Raw genomic sequence first — 15,763 nt, forward strand, 5'->3', positions numbered from 1 at the left:
CGACTTGGTCAATCGATCCACTATTACCCAATTTGAATCATATCCCTTCTGAGTTCTTGGCAAAGCCACGACAAAATCCATCGATATGCTATCCCATTTCCATTCTGGTACATCCAAACTTTGTAGCATACCTGAAGGTTTCTGATGTTCCACTTTAGCTTTCTGGCATGTTAAACACGCAGCCACATACTCAGCCACTTGTCTTTTCATTCCTGGCCACCAAAAATTCATCTTCAAGTCTTGGTACATCTTTTTCATTCCCGGATGAATGCTCAACTTGCTCTTGTGACCCTCGTCCATAATCAACCTCCTCAAGCCAGGGTTGTTAGGTACGCAAACTCTATCCTTACACCGCAGGATATTATCACTTCCTACCTTGAATTCCGGTTCCTTACCCTGAATCACCAAATTCCTTTTCCCGAGTAGAAATTCATCTTGTAACTGTTGGTCTCGGATTTCTTCCATCAATCCATTGACGATTCTGATCATACCAAACTTCAGTTCTCCCTCTGACGATCTCACATCTAAGCACAAATCTTGAAATTGTTCCAGCAGTTGCAGCTCTTTAACCATCATCGATGAGATATGCATCTTCCTGCTCAAGGCATCAGCAACAACATTAGCCTTTCTAGGATGATACTGCAGAGTAAATTCATAATCCTTGATAAATTCCATCCATCGTCATTGTCTCATGTTCAGCTCCTTTTGCTCAAACAAGTACTTCAGACTCTTATGATCACTGAATATGGTAAAAGTGCATCCATATAAGTAATGTCTCCAGATCTTCAGTGAAAATACTATAGCAGCTAGCTCTAAGTCATGAGTCGGATAATTCTTCTCGTGAACCTTCAGTTGTCGTGAAGCATAAGCCACTACTTTCCGATGTTGCATCAGCACACATCCCAAACCTTGATGCGAAGCATCACAGTATACCTCATACGGTTCCTCTGGTTGTGGCAGAACGAGTACGGGTGACGTCGTCAAACGTTCCTTCATCGTCTGGAAGCTAGTTTCGCACGCTTCGGTCCATGCAAAAGGTTGATCCTTCCTCGTAAGTTGAGTCAAAGGTCCGACAATCTTGGCGAAGTTCTCGATGAAACGACGATAATATCCCGCCAAACCAACAAAACTTCTGATTTCAGTCACAGTCCTTGGTTGTTCCCATGCCAACACGGTCTCTACTTTTGCTGGGTCCACAGCTATACCCTCTTTAGAGATCACGTGGCCTAAGAATTTGACTTCTTCAAGCCAAAATTCGCACTTGGAAGGGTTGGCGTACAACTCCTTCTCCCTCAACACTTGTAAAACCTGACGCAGGTGCTCCTCATGATCCTTAGCATCCTTTGAGTAAATTAGAATGTCGTCAATAAACACCACGACGAATCGATCTAAGAATGTATGAAAAGTCCTGTTCATGTAGTCCATGAAAATAGCAGGTGCGTTTGTCACCCCAAATGGCATCACTAAATATTCATAGTGTCCATAGCGAGTTCTGAATGTCGTCTTCTGGATATCCTCAGTCTTTACTCTGATCTGATGGTAACCCGACTTCAGGTCTATTTTTGAGAATACCGCAGCTCCTCGAAGTTGATCCATCAAATCATCAATTCTAGGTAACGGATACCTATTCTTGACGGTTGCAGTCCAAAAGACAATGATAATGAGATAACCAATCCATTCCTAGGATAACATCTAAGTTCTTGAGGGTTATGCATACTAGGTTAGCATGAAAGACTCTATCTCTATATGTCACCGGACAGTACATGCATGCAGCATTAGCTAGTAGGGTTTTAGCAGGTGTGGTAACAATAAGATCAAAGCTCAAAGCAGTAACAGGAAGTTTCAATCTGGTCACACATTCCCTAGAGATAAACGAATGCGTTGCACCGGAATCGAAAAGTACAGTTAGGAGATTACCGTCAATCTCGCAATTTCCTCTGATCAGACCGTCAACTCCTTCAGTCTCTTCACCATCCATGGTGTAAACTCTCGCTTTAGCAGCAGGGCGCTTTCCTCGAGCAGTTCCAGATGATTCACCTTTGGGCGCCTTGCATTCCTTGCCGAGATGCCCCAGTTGGTTACAATTGAAGCATCGCTTCCCTTTGTCCTCGCACTTATCAGCATAGTGACCAATTTCCCCACATTTGTAACATGACACTTGTTTCCTTGCCCCTCTAGCTATGGCAGGAAACTTTCCCTTCATCTTGTTGTCAGACGGTCCCGACTGGAACGTCCTACAGTTCACGGCCAAATGTCCACGTCGTTTGCACTTGCAGCATTTTGGTCCAGTCACTGAGCACTGAAAGGCGTAGTGTCCAAGTTTCCCACAACGGAAGCATGACACAGCCTCCTGGCAAATAGTTGCGGTCGTTGACTTGCGTGATCCTGGGATAGGGTCTCTTCCCTCGGGATGCTGGTATGGCTTCCACTGCCGGTACTCCTGAGAACCTGATCTCACTGGTCCTCCAGTTCCAGCTCGGTCCAATCCACTATGCTGGTACTTGGACGCCTCGATTAGCAGTTGAGGTTGCTCACGTGCAGCCTCCTCAGCGCGTCTGTAAGCGTCCTCAGTAGCCTGGTTCATCATTGCCTCAATCATTGTAGTTATTGCCTTCGTCATTCGGTCAGGGCTTACCATCCTATGCTTATTCAAACAGATAGTTAGTACTCATCACAAGATAGTATCTGGCATAACTATACAATATGATTAAGCAATAACTTCAATCAATTCTAAGCGAAAAAATCGCTTGGCAGACAATCAATTTTCACTCTTTGCAGAGTCACACAACCTAGCACAGAAGACTTATTCCCCAAGACTCCCGAAAGACTCGACAAACTCTGATACCACAATGTAACACCCCGATTTCGGTGGCGTCACTTTAGTAACCAAAAAGAAAATAAAGCGGAAAAACGTGAATATTTTTTTTTCGATTTGTTTAAATAATAAACTTAATGACTTGTCGAAATAAAGACTCTTTAGCGAATGATAAACATAACTAATGTACAATATATTTACAGCCCCCGCTGTAAGTAGTGAACCACGTCACGAGTATCCTCCAGTGACGGGAAGTAACCGAAAGTAGTGCCCGTGGGCAATATGTACAAACCAAAGTGAAAGGTCAAGTGTTGGCAATACAGTCCTCCAAAATGAAAGTAGGTCAGCCCAAAACGGCCTGAATAAGACCTCCTAGTCCAACCAACTCTCTGTGATTTCCATAAAGAAAACCACATAAAAAGCTAACGGCCAGGAACCTACCCTGCCCCAAAATACGAACATGACGACCAGAGCTATAACTCTACTCCTACCCTAATCCTGTCCAGAGGAGTACACCCCAGCACTCACAACTACATGCTAGCATGATCATCATCCGAATCAGAATCCAGGATGACTAGGTCAATGTCTACAACCATCCCTCCTCTCGCTACTGCAACATGCTCCTGTGCTGGTCTCACGGGTCCAGGACCCGAACCAAGGTCATCAGCAACGGCAACAGTAGGTGAGCTAGAGTCCGATGAAGTCCCCCCCCACAGGCTCCTCCTCCGAGGGGTCCTCGTCGTCAGAAGACGACGGTGGTGGTGGTACTCCTACACTGGGTCCACAGTGCACGCCGGGTGGCAGGTTGAAGCTGACAGTGTAATGCCTCAGGACTTCCTCCGTCAAGTGTCCCAGACTGTCGACACGATCTTCCATTATTCTCCCCGAGTAGATCGCTCTGTGGCCAGCGGGGTCGACCACCCATGAGCCGGGGATCTCCTGATCAAGCATCTCAAACCTAGTCCCCCCCGAAGGGTGGACCATCGTAAACCAATCCGCCATGGACATCTGACAATGGCATAGTCCGACAAAACACAAACAGAAGGTGCGAGGGTCAACTCCAAAGAATTACATAAGTAATACACCCAGTAGATAAAGATTAAGGGATAACTACTTAGGCTTAGAAGTTTGTGATAGCATTATAAATTGTATATCTTACAATGAATATAAATGACAAATAATGACAATTAACAGATATCAAGTAAGATTAACAAGTATCAATCACACTTGGCAACTAAGTCAGTATGCATGGTGCATGAATGAGATGACGAGGAACAAGATGCAATCCGGAAGGATGGACACCAACGAGTCAGCCCTATCACCGGCCAAAGTAGGACCATTTCTGCTCGGGCATCTCTTACACCAAACAAAATGTAGTCAGATCAGTAGTATACCCGCAGGCCTGCCATTTCTGTCTGCTACTAAGAATCATCGTAGTGTTCTTATATGGAAATCCAGGTCTTAGGACCATTTTGGAATCCATCGAGGTCCGACTTCCCGCCGTGTATGAACCTCAAAATGTGTGAATGAATGCAACGTGATTAGCCAAACAACGTCTCCGACCTCACTCGTCACGTCGTCACGTGTTCTAGCTAACTTATTGTCTCTAAAAAGAATACCCTAAGGTAAAAGTCGATTCTGCGATAAAAGACAATTAAATATAAAAAGAGTGCAATCACTCATGATGACTTCTCGAGTCATCTGACTCATCTAATTCCAATTGTCAAAAACTGCTCAGCGAGCGAAGAGTAACAATGTACTTGGAAACTTATAGTTCCCTGACTTATCCTTTAGATAGTCAAATAAATAACTACTCATCGAGCAAAGAGTATAAAATACTCAGAAACTTATTAGTTTTCCTAAATCTTGGATTCGGCGACACTTCTCATTTTCCAAAACTAATATCCAACCCTAAGCTTTCATCTGAGATTGTTATCATTATTTAAAGGGTTCGAATGTTGTTTAGTGTATTATGAATTTTTCTTGTAAAATGGTTTCCATTTAGTTTTGTCTCTAATCTTATGAGTTTAAAAGATCCCATAATCCCAAGTAATTCCCAGAGAAGGTCTCGATCCACTAAAATATTACTAAGGGCCCGAACCTCCGTCCGTCCCGTCAAACTTTCCCAGAATCTCATGATGAATGTGGCATAACTGCCCGTTATCCTCACTCTGACGTACAACAGATATATATGTAATTACATTATCAAAGTAACACAATCCAACAGTCATCGCACATATATCAACACATCCTAGATTAACCATTTAGCACACAGCATGTAAATCAATATCAACACATCCTAGATTAACCATTTAGCACATAGCATGTAAATCAATATCAACACATCCTAGATTAACCATTTAGCGCATAACATGTGAATCAATATAAAAAACAATTCCAGCGATAAATGGTTATCATTGTCAGCCGAAGCTTCAGAAAACATTTCCCAGTCAATCACAATCAAGTGCATAAACAATAAATCAAGTCGAATTCGTCGACACCTAAAGCATTATCTAGTATTCAGTGAGTAGCCCTCACCTGTAGCTCCTCCAGTGTGATCCTGAAGCGTTCCTTCACAATCTCCTCCTTCCGCTCCTTGGAATTCCTCAAACGAACCTTAGAGCGAAAACCACAGAATTCGATCACAATCAGTCAGAAACTCAGCAGACAACAATTACTAAAGTTACACGAAGCATCATAAACTCCGAAGTACGATAATCTAACGCGATAAGACAAGTTTTCGAAAAAAGAATTTTTCCTCCCCCCTTGGAGGTGCTCTCGGCCACACACACTAATTGTGTGCGTCGATTTTTCTTCGATCAAACTTGGTTCCTAGGTTATCATTAGTGGTAACTAATGCGAATTAAAGCTCGGAAAAATTATCGGATCGAAAACTGTCGCAGGGGTATTTTGGTCAGTGTTTTTAGCTCAGAATTTCAAAATTGGAATTTCGAAAAACAAAATAGATGGGGACGTTACCAACGACGTTTATGACAACTAATCCTACTAGCTCCAAGCTCAGTCGAGAGTTTTAAGTCTAAAGGACGAAGCTTTGGTCAAAAATGGGTTTTTCGAGCAGAATTGAAACTCGGCGGCAATTCGGCGACATTCGGCAAAATGTAATCCGCTAAACATGCTCTTGGGCATGCAGGGAATAAGTTTAGACTGAGAAATCGAGTTATTTGGACAGTTTTACGAAAAGCTCAGAACTTTGAGCACAGAGAAAAACGACAAAATTGACGATCAGAAGTAAGGAATAGCATCTATACCTCGAGGTCTTCGAGTAGCAACGAACGGTGCAGCGATCAGGAAAGAAACGGCAAAAATCTCTTCCTCCCCTTCTCCTCTCAAGCTCGCGGGTTTGGCTATGGTGGTGTTGGAAAATTTTGATTTTTTTCAAGCTATTTATAGTTGATGGAAAATGCGAAAAAATGAAAATTTAGCGATTCCGATTTTTCCTGTGCCTTCCTCTGTGAATTCTAAGATAGGTTATGGCGACAGAATTCCAAAACTCAGAATAGTTTTCTTTGAATTAAGACAAACGATCCAAAGTCGGTGTATTTTACCCGAAAAACTACTTTTTTGCAATTGATGTCGGGTGAGAAAACTTCTTTCTAAAGAAAGATTAGAAATCTCGAAAGAAATAGGTGTACGCGTGTGGAATCTTCGTTTGAGACTCCGAATAGAAAAAGTCTTCAATGACCGTTTATTTTAAGTTTCTTGGGTTATCAGGGATTTAGTTTCGGCAAACCTCCGAGAACTATAATCGGACGTTCGTACATTCCAGGGTTTCGTATCGCTATGCTTGTCATGGAAAGGTTAAGAGAAGTTCTAACATTTCTCTGAAGATTTTTGGAATTAGTTTCCATCGTGTTTTTAAGTGCAAATTAGTCGTTTACTAACGCTTTCGTCATAGGTCTAAGCGAATACTGCTTGTGCTATAACTTATATCGACTTTAATACTATCCTTAGCCTTTTCCTGAACTTTCTCCTTCATATATTTATTCCATTTGATAAACACTAGTTCAGGTTTTCCTTCACGTTACATCGAAACTAATCGTGAATAGGAATTCTATTCGGTTTATTCTAAGCTTAAAAACTTGGGCCTCACAGACGAAATTTCAAACAGCATGATAACTGCTCTTATTATGGAAACCACTTACAACCATACGGAAATCATCAAGACCACCCAGTCTCGTTAACGGTTAATTTAACCGAAGCCTTACACACGTGTCTGGAGGCGAATGTTGTTTGAAGACTACGAGTGTGTTTATTTTAAGTTCGAAGACTATGTTTTATGTGACAAGACATAGCAGAATGCACTCTTTTCTCTACCCGGGCGGGAGAGTTTTTAATGAGGCATTATTCATTATCTAATGAATAAACAGGTATGCACTATTTTCTCTACCTCTAACGGGAGAGTTTTTAATGAAACATGATCTTTCTTTTATCTACCTCAGGTGGGAGAGATTTTAATGAGACATAACCTTTTTAAAATATTGCTTAATGGAGGGCACGATGTTAGTTTAAGATGCTGCTAGATTTTGTAAAAAAATGGTGCTCCACCGCATCGTTGGGTTGTAGTAGTCTTAGAACCACTTCATACTTCTTAATTTTATTTCTCTCTCTTCTTCTTCCGTTTGTATTGTATTTGTGGGTCTACAATCCAGTTTTGAAAATTAGAGGTAAAAAAAAGATTATTTTGATTAAAATTAAATTATTACTAGATACAAAGATGGAAACACAAGCATGTTTGACCATGTTCGAGATATGGTTTGTGTGCCAGTTTGGTGTGCTATTGAGAATTTTCAGAAATTGCACTGTAAATTTACGGAGGAAGAACGCGATTGAGAGAATGAGGAAGACTGAGATGTTTTCAATTATAAAATTATTGGATTAGATTGAAAATATTTTTTAAATTATTGATTAACTATTTAAATTATAACTAATTTGCTGAAGAGGAGATCACGGCTTAAATTTTGGCAAGAAGGTTTTTCTAGCTCCTAGTAAGGGAGAAGAGAGTTTGCTTTTGATTGGCTATTATCTGTTGTTTAGGTGTTGTTAGGTGGTTTTCGTGGGTTTTGTGGGCTTTCTCGGGCTTTGCTGGGCTTTGTTGGCCGTCTGGCTGTTTTTTGGTGGACTACTTTGTGTTCTTTTTGCGCTAGGTTTAGAGAGCTTTTTTCTTGGGACCTTTCTTGGTGGTTTCTTGGTGCTCATGTTGTGGTTTTTTTAGGCTTTCTTTAGGAGTTTCGTTGGTGTTTTTTGATCCGATCTCCTTTGAGGAAAGTGTATATTTTGTCTATGTTCTCTTATTTATATCAATTCTATTTATGTTTTCGGAAAAAAAATTGGGATGAGGTTTAAATTTTATATAAGAATGTATTTAAAAAAAAATTATATAAGAATGAGGTGGAGTGTAATTACAAATCTTAAATGATATCACTGTAATTTACTTTAAAACTAATAAAGGAAAAAATGAAAGTGAAAAGGAGAAAAAATTCTATTGGCTGGCCATTAATTAATTAATTTTTGTCATTATTTGCTTATTAATTTTAATTGATTGCGTGTTCTGTCAGGGTAGTCAACGGTCTTAGTCTAACCGACAGCTTTTATTTCCCTATTCGCTTTTTCAGGACCTGAAAATGGATTTATCTGTTATTCCTTATCTTTTTCTTTTGTGTTTACGTTATGTATATATACCAATGTTTTTTTCCATAGCATATAAATGTTAACTGAAATAATACAGCAACACTGAAAATAAAAGGTTTATCTCACTAGGTAATTGTATTATTCATTTTTTTTTGTAAGATAAGTGTTTTCTTTTGGAGGCAATTTTGTTTGAGTCGGAAACATTCACATTATAGAGAGGCTAACTCTTTCAGCAGAGTTTTTCTCATCTACAAAACTCGAACACGAGACCTTACTTAAGATGAATCAAACATGTACAACTTGAACTTACCACCTCGGTGTATTATTTATTTGAACTTAACTAGTATTTGGTATTACTTAGCTAAAACTTATCAATTTTATTTACAAATTAATTAAAAAGATTATGTTATTACTTATTACCATCAAATTTTTATCTGAACAAAATGAAAAAGTTGGTGCTCATATTTTATTACTAAACTTTTGGGTTTTATTATAAAAATAACACATTTATATTTGTGAATTTCGGAAACGTGAGATAGAGGGCTATAGGACTAGGCGACTAGCACCTACTTTTTCATTTTGTTCAGATAAAAATTAAATGTAAAAGCATTAAAAAAAGGCTTTAACACAGGTGCACCAGTTTGACTGCAATTTTAAATATCGGCAGGTTTCTTCTCCAAGAATTCCCGAAACGCTCATATAATTATTACTTTTTTATTATTTAACCAGAGACAGCTGTACAGATTGAATTACAGAAATAACCTTTGTAGTTTTTGATAGGCAAATGTTTCCCTCCATTCTGCAAAAATTATTGTTTAAAATTGTAGCATAAAAAGTAAGATGAAAATTATTAATATTATAATGTTATTATAGTACCCTCATTTAATTTTACAAGTACTGTTTATAATAATTAAATTCTATTTAGATAGAGAAAAATGTAGTCAATAGAAAAGAGTTGTAATTTGTTGATATGAAATTAAGGTGATAAGTGAGAGAAATTTATTAAATAAGGATATAGGTGGAAAAAAAATTAGCAAAAAATACATTTGTCTTTCTAAAACAATAAACATTTTGAAATATTGAAAGATGGTTCAAAACAATAATCTTAGTGGAACGGAGAGAGTAGTTGTTAGTAAATTAGTCCCTCCAAGGGGTTTGAAATCTCGACCTTTCACCCTTCATCCTACCCAACTCTTATGTCTCCTAACTCTTACCACTTGAGCTAACCCTCAGGGACAATAACCTTTGTAGTAACATCAAAATTATTTCTTTATGGTTATCATCAACAGAGAGACAATCTTATTCGAAACACAAACATTCACATGATAGTGTGACTAACTTTCTAAACAGAGGTTTATTCTTTTTGTTACCACTTACCACTTAAAAAAATACTGATAGTTAACAGTTTTTAAGCAAGCATTAAAAAATAATTTATATTCTTGGTTTAAAAATATAGCTTTATATTAATAGTTATTTTATCACTTTATTAATGTTTTTCTTACTCAGCTTAGTAAAACATTAAGACACTTGATTTTGTGTTCAAAACCTTGGGTATTTTATTATTATTATTATTATTATTATTATTATTAGTATTATTATTATCCTTCAATTATGATATTAATCCTCTTGAGATTCGAAGATTACATTAAGTGAGTATGCTTGTTTTTTTGGTAAACATATTTTGTTTTTGCATGAACTCGACGTTAATGCCAACCCATCCACTACACCAGAAAAGGGCTTTTACAGCGCCCCTTTTACAGCGGTTCAGGTGGCAGCCGCTGTAAAAACACAAACAAGGAGCGGATGATGGGCTTTTACAGCGGTTCAGGTCCCAGCCGTTGTAAAAACAAAAACACGGAGCGGATGATAGACTTTTACAGCGGTTGTTTTAAGTAAGCGCTTTAAAAGATTAAGTAAAAAATAAATCTTAGATTTTAAATTTGTTTCATATGAGATTCGAACCCGGATACGTTAGGCTATTTCAAAACAACTTTCCACTAGGCTCAAATAAGATTTAGGTTTTTTCTATCGTTTTGTTAATATTTATCAATTTATTTTTTAAAATTGCAGAACCCACTAACTTTACCCAAATCCCGTAAACCCTTATCAGTTCGTTCCACTAACAGTCTCTCTCAACCGCTGTGCTCCTTTCTCAACCCCTACACCCCCATCGTGCCGCCACCGTCCCTGGCGCGCCGCTGCCGCTCTTGTTTTTCACCGTCCAACACTTTGGCTCAAGGTTCTTGGCCACAGAACTGAGGTCAGTGGTTCTCCATCCCGATCTGTTAACGCCGAGGAAGGCCAGCGACTCCAATTTCTCCTGCACGCCTTCCAAACGCATCCTTGCGAGAAGGCCTCGCCTCTTCATCCTCCTCCCCTGCACATTGGCCCTTCACGGTGGTGGCAGGTTAGGTGTGTTTGTTTAGGGTTCTTTTACTTTGTTTCTGATTTAAGCCTGTTAGAATTTATTTGGTTTTTAACCTGGTGTTCTCTTCGATTTCATCCTCCTCCTCGATTTCATTATTATGCTATTTGATTCACCCCTTAAGACCCATTTTAAAAATTGAACGTTTTGAAATGTCTCAGGTAGTTTTAGCAGAATGTTCCAGAGAATTTGGTCCTTGGTAAGCTGCTTCATGTCCATTGGTATTCGTTTTTGTTTTATTGATTGAATGCATGTTTGGGCTTAGCTTATTTTGCATTCGAAAAAACTTATATCCATAATGTTCAGGTTAGAGATTTGGCTGAAATTTTTCTTTGGGAGTAGAATAATCAAAACTAATGATGTCCTGAATTTCTCCTTTGTTTAACTTGGTTTGATGAAAATGGGATTTTGCATGTTTCATATGTCCATAAAATAGGATGGTTGCTCATGCCATAGAATTGTTGACTGCAGGGAGTGAGCAAGCAGAGGTTCTTCTACATGATGAGCATTATAACTTGGGGGGTATCAGTATAGTGGAACTGCATCGGCTTGCATATGCTCAAGTTCTATCATCACATGCATTGACCTGGCAAGTGAGTGCAATTTTCTTGAGCAAAAATATCCTGTTAATCCAATCTCGAAGTGGTAAATTATGTTGGATGGATTACATTCTTGTCAGAATTTTCTGTTTGAACACACTGTACACTACATGTTTTAGATTTTGACAAGAGGTTAATAAAATTGAGAGTAAAGATGAAACTGATGTTTCATTCCCTGGGATTTAGCTTGACCATGAGACCAAAAAACCTTTAGTTATTTATTTGTATATGGCAGTTTAATCAACTTAAATGACAATGATATTTTGTGAAAGTGATCTTATTTGGTGCTCATATGGTCCAATGTTTACATACTTGCAGATAGATCCAATATATTTAACTTCGTGCATGAAGCAAGGAATGAGCTTGTTAGAGAATTTATTATATCGACAATCTGTTCAACACAATGACACATTGCTTAAGGTTACTGTTTCATCTTCTTACTATATCATCTGTTTCACATGCCACGTCCTCAGGATTCTTAGTATATTTTGTTATACTTGTGAATTACTAAAAAAAACACTCTTCTCAATTCTCATACAGAACATTGAGATTTGCCGTTTGTACGAGCTTGATCATATCAGTTCAAAGATCATGAAGGTAACCTGCACTTGTGTTTAGGTTAACAGTTCTTGCAAATACTATGGGTAGAAAGCCCGGTGATTAAAAATCATCACTGTAACGTTCTTTCATAATATGGTTTACTAGAATTAAATATTCGTAATACTATATAGGTTGCTGGAGTATTTCACTGGAAGCATGGTCCTAAAGGTGCAGGAGTATTTTGGCTTCAACAAGCCCAAGATGCAAGTTGTCTCGGTAGGATTGCCCTGCAGTTATTTGATGCTGTTGGAAAGTTAATTTCTGATGAAAGCTTCAAGGTACTTCTCATAATACTCCAAAAACAATGACATGTTTGAATCCTAATAAACCATGTTTGAGTCATTACCTCTCACCCTTTAGGAATTTTTCTCTAGGAAACAATGACATGTTTGAGTCCTAATAAATGCTCTTGTGGGAAAACATGTTAATCTCAGTTCTGCTATTGGACCTTGGAGCTAAGTCAATGCTATCTCTTATATGTTACTGGCACAATAAGACTATAATTGATAATGATTATCTTTAGGCTCTCATCATCTTTATCACTAGGCACGTGTGCACTTGAAAATGATAAAATTTCATCCCCAAATTTTATTTCTGATATGAATATTTGTAGATGGTACCGGATTAAGATTACTGTGAGATGGAAGGACAGAACAGTGAAGATGGCTTTTTTTTTGAATTCCTGCTAGAGTTGTTCAATATGAAGGTAATTCATCTTAAGTTGGGGGAAGGTGTATTAATTTTCTCAATATTGTGATGAATTTGATAAACATATTAGGTCACTTCAGATTATGACAAGGAAAAATTACAAGAAAGATTAGCCAAGATTTCTGGGGGTGTTGCACTGCTTAAGGTATGGATATTTAAGTTGACCTTGCTTGCTTATGGGTTAGTTACTTTTCTGTATTCCATATTTTTTTTTTCTGTACTTTACAATAAAATACAAAATAGTTTGTAATTTTATGATTTAGAGATAGGTCAAGTTAAGGACGTGGTTGATATGCTTTAGAAATTGTTGATTTTATGGCTGAACTAGCATGGTAGGTGATGGTATATAGGAATAAAAGAAAAAGCCTTTTATAGCGGTTCCGAAATTAACCGCTGTAATAGAGAGACAAATTACGGCGGTTGTAATTAAAAAACCGCTGTTAACGATGTTCACTTACAGCGGTTACTAGATAAAACCGCTGTAAATAATGGATCTTTTACAGCGGTTACTAAACATAACCGCTGTAAATAAGGGATCTTTTACAGCGGTTTGAACCGCTGTAAAGTCTTTTACAGCGGCGAGATCTACAGCGGTTCAAACCCGCTCGAAACCGCTGTAAAAGGGCGAAATTAACCGCTGTAAAAACCCTTTTTGGTGTAGTGATCCCAAATTCCCATGGTGAAGGTCCCTTATTGGGTGGTGCAAGTTTTTGATTTGCCTCTCAGTTTCCAGTCTGATTGGATTACTCGCATTCTTAGTAGTTCCTCTGTGGGTCTTATAGTTTGTGACTGTTTGGAGGCTAACCACACTATGCGGCAGAGGTAGGGATGTCAATGGATACAGGTGGGCATGGATAGCACCACCACCCGCTCCACATGTAAAAATTTATATTCATACTCGCTTCATACCCACATGGATATCCACTAAGTGAGTTTTAATCGGATTTTAAAATATTCGTGGATATTCATGGGCACCCCTCACTCATAAACATAAATGAATTCACATATATTTCTTCAAAATAAAATTATATTAAAAATAAAATTTAAGATTGGACTTTACAGTCAATCAATGTGTAAAGGAAAATACTGATTTTTTACCCTTTTTTGATCTAAGAGCTTCTTTTTACCATTACTATTGTATAAGTTTATTTGAAGGAGAACTATAACTCAAACACAAATTCATTAAGAGTAAAATACACTCACCCTCTCAAGGTTTGCAAGAATGACACTCCACCCCATTGTTTTTTAAAATCTACACTCCACCCCATTTTTTATAAAGGCAAAATTTAGTGACGAAAACAAATTCGTCATTAATAAAAAATAATTACTAATTAGTTAAAATTTAAATAAATTAAATGCATATACACTATCATACATCAATTTATGAAAATAATTTTACTGAATTAAATTTAAAAAAACCACTCACTTTGTCTGTTAAGTCAACGTCTCATCTATCTCCAAATCGTATTTCTCACCACAAACGGTCACCACCAAACCTTTGCTCCCTTTAACACGATGACAACCATCCCAGAATGTGAAACCCCATGGCACCACCATGCCTCAAAGTTTTGTTGCGACCTGAACCCCAGAACGTGAATCGCACATCCCCAAAGTCACTTGTTCAACTACTTGTTGTGAACTTCACCCCTTTAAGTTGTGAGCGAACGCTTTGTTGGTTTAAGATGTTGTTGGATTTTGTTAAAAACGGTGCTCCACCGCATCGTTGGGTTCTAATAACCTCCGATCCACTTCATATTTCTTAATTTTGTTTCTCTATTTTCTTCACCCATTTGTGTTGCTTTTTGGGTCTACAATCTAATTTTAAAAATTGGAGGTATAAATAGATTATTTTGATTAAAATTGAATTATTACCAAATATGAAAACACAAGCATGTTTCACTATGTTCGAGATATGGTTTGTCAACCAGTCATGTGTGCTATTGCAGAATTTACATTGTAAATTTACGGAGGAAGAACGCGATTGAGAGAATGAGGAGGACTGTGATGTTTTCATTTTTATATTTATTGGATTATATTGAAATTATTTTTTGAAATTATTGATTAACAATTTAAATAATAACTAATTATTAATGAAGAATATTTTTCGTCACTAAATTTGCCTCTATATAAAATGGGGTGGAATGTAGATTTTAGATAAGAATGGGGTGGAGTGTTATTCTAACAAAACTTGAGGGGGGTGAGTGTACTTTACTCATTCATTAAATATTAGACTTAATAAACATCTAAGTATATATATAAAATATATTTTAGTATTTTATACATCGAGTGAGTATCCATGGATATTTATACATCAATATCCGTACTCGCCTCATTAACAAATGGACAGTGGAAATATCCATTAAATAAATCCGTGTATACCCGTGGGCGCGGGTAATTTTACCCATATTAGATTTTTATCTGCGGGTATCCACAGGTGTGGGTAATTTTGACATCCCTAGGCAGGGGTGTATTCAGAAAATTTTCATTGCGGGGCCTAAATGAAAAACTAAAAAATCATCACTGGATATTGCATCAAGTAATACAAAAAATTATGTGAATCCAACTCTTCATTTTTAAATAGTACTAAATTTATTTATCATTGCATCAACTATGATTTTTCATCAATTTCTCGCTTAATATATACAACTAATACATTTCTGAGAAGATAATCTTCAATCTTGTTGCGAACTTGAGTCTTAACAACTTTCGTTGAAGAAAAAGATCGTTATATAGATACTATTGAAATATGAAGTTCCAAAACAAGACATATCAATCTAACTGAAACACAAAAAAAGATCGCTAAAAAGTAGATATTTTTCAAAATTTAAAATTTCGGAAAATATTTGAATGATAATGCCCTAGCTGAAATGACAAAATTCTTTCATAGTTGTAAGGAATGACAATGTGTATCATTGATTTCCAATATTTCTTTCATCACATTTAACATAAAAGCAAATTTAAAACTCA

At 37.4% G+C, this 15,763-nt stretch overlaps 1 protein-coding gene across 4 annotated transcripts; it reads left to right on the forward strand.

Moving 5' to 3' along the window:
- The first annotated feature begins 10,573 nt into the window (after window positions 1-10,573).
- Window positions 10,574-13,092, forward strand: LOC130718879 (nuclear pore complex protein NUP85-like). Of its 4 annotated transcripts, none has more exons than XR_009012857.1 (8): window positions 10,574-10,876; window positions 11,051-11,088; window positions 11,361-11,482; window positions 11,807-11,908; window positions 12,029-12,085; window positions 12,220-12,366; window positions 12,702-12,794; window positions 12,867-13,092. XR_009012857.1 is itself a non-coding variant. In XM_057569509.1 (7 exons), exons 4-7 carry the CDS (start codon window positions 11,834-11,836, stop codon window positions 12,714-12,716), a joined length of 294 nt encoding a protein of 97 aa, XP_057425492.1. In that variant the 5' UTR covers window positions 10,574-10,876; window positions 11,051-11,088; window positions 11,361-11,482; window positions 11,807-11,833; the 3' UTR covers window positions 12,717-13,092. The 4 variants fall into 4 exon arrangements, 2 of the variants coding, with proteins under 2 accessions (XP_057425492.1, XP_057425493.1); XR_009012856.1 differs by having other exon boundaries at window positions 12,877-13,092; XM_057569509.1 differs by having other exon boundaries at window positions 12,702-13,092.
- Window positions 13,093-15,763: the final 2,671 nt, after the last annotated feature.

This window comes from Lotus japonicus, chromosome 5 (assembly GCF_012489685.1).
Source record: "Lotus japonicus ecotype B-129 chromosome 5, LjGifu_v1.2".
In the NCBI taxonomy this organism is placed as follows: Eukaryota; Viridiplantae; Streptophyta; class Magnoliopsida; order Fabales; family Fabaceae; genus Lotus; species Lotus japonicus.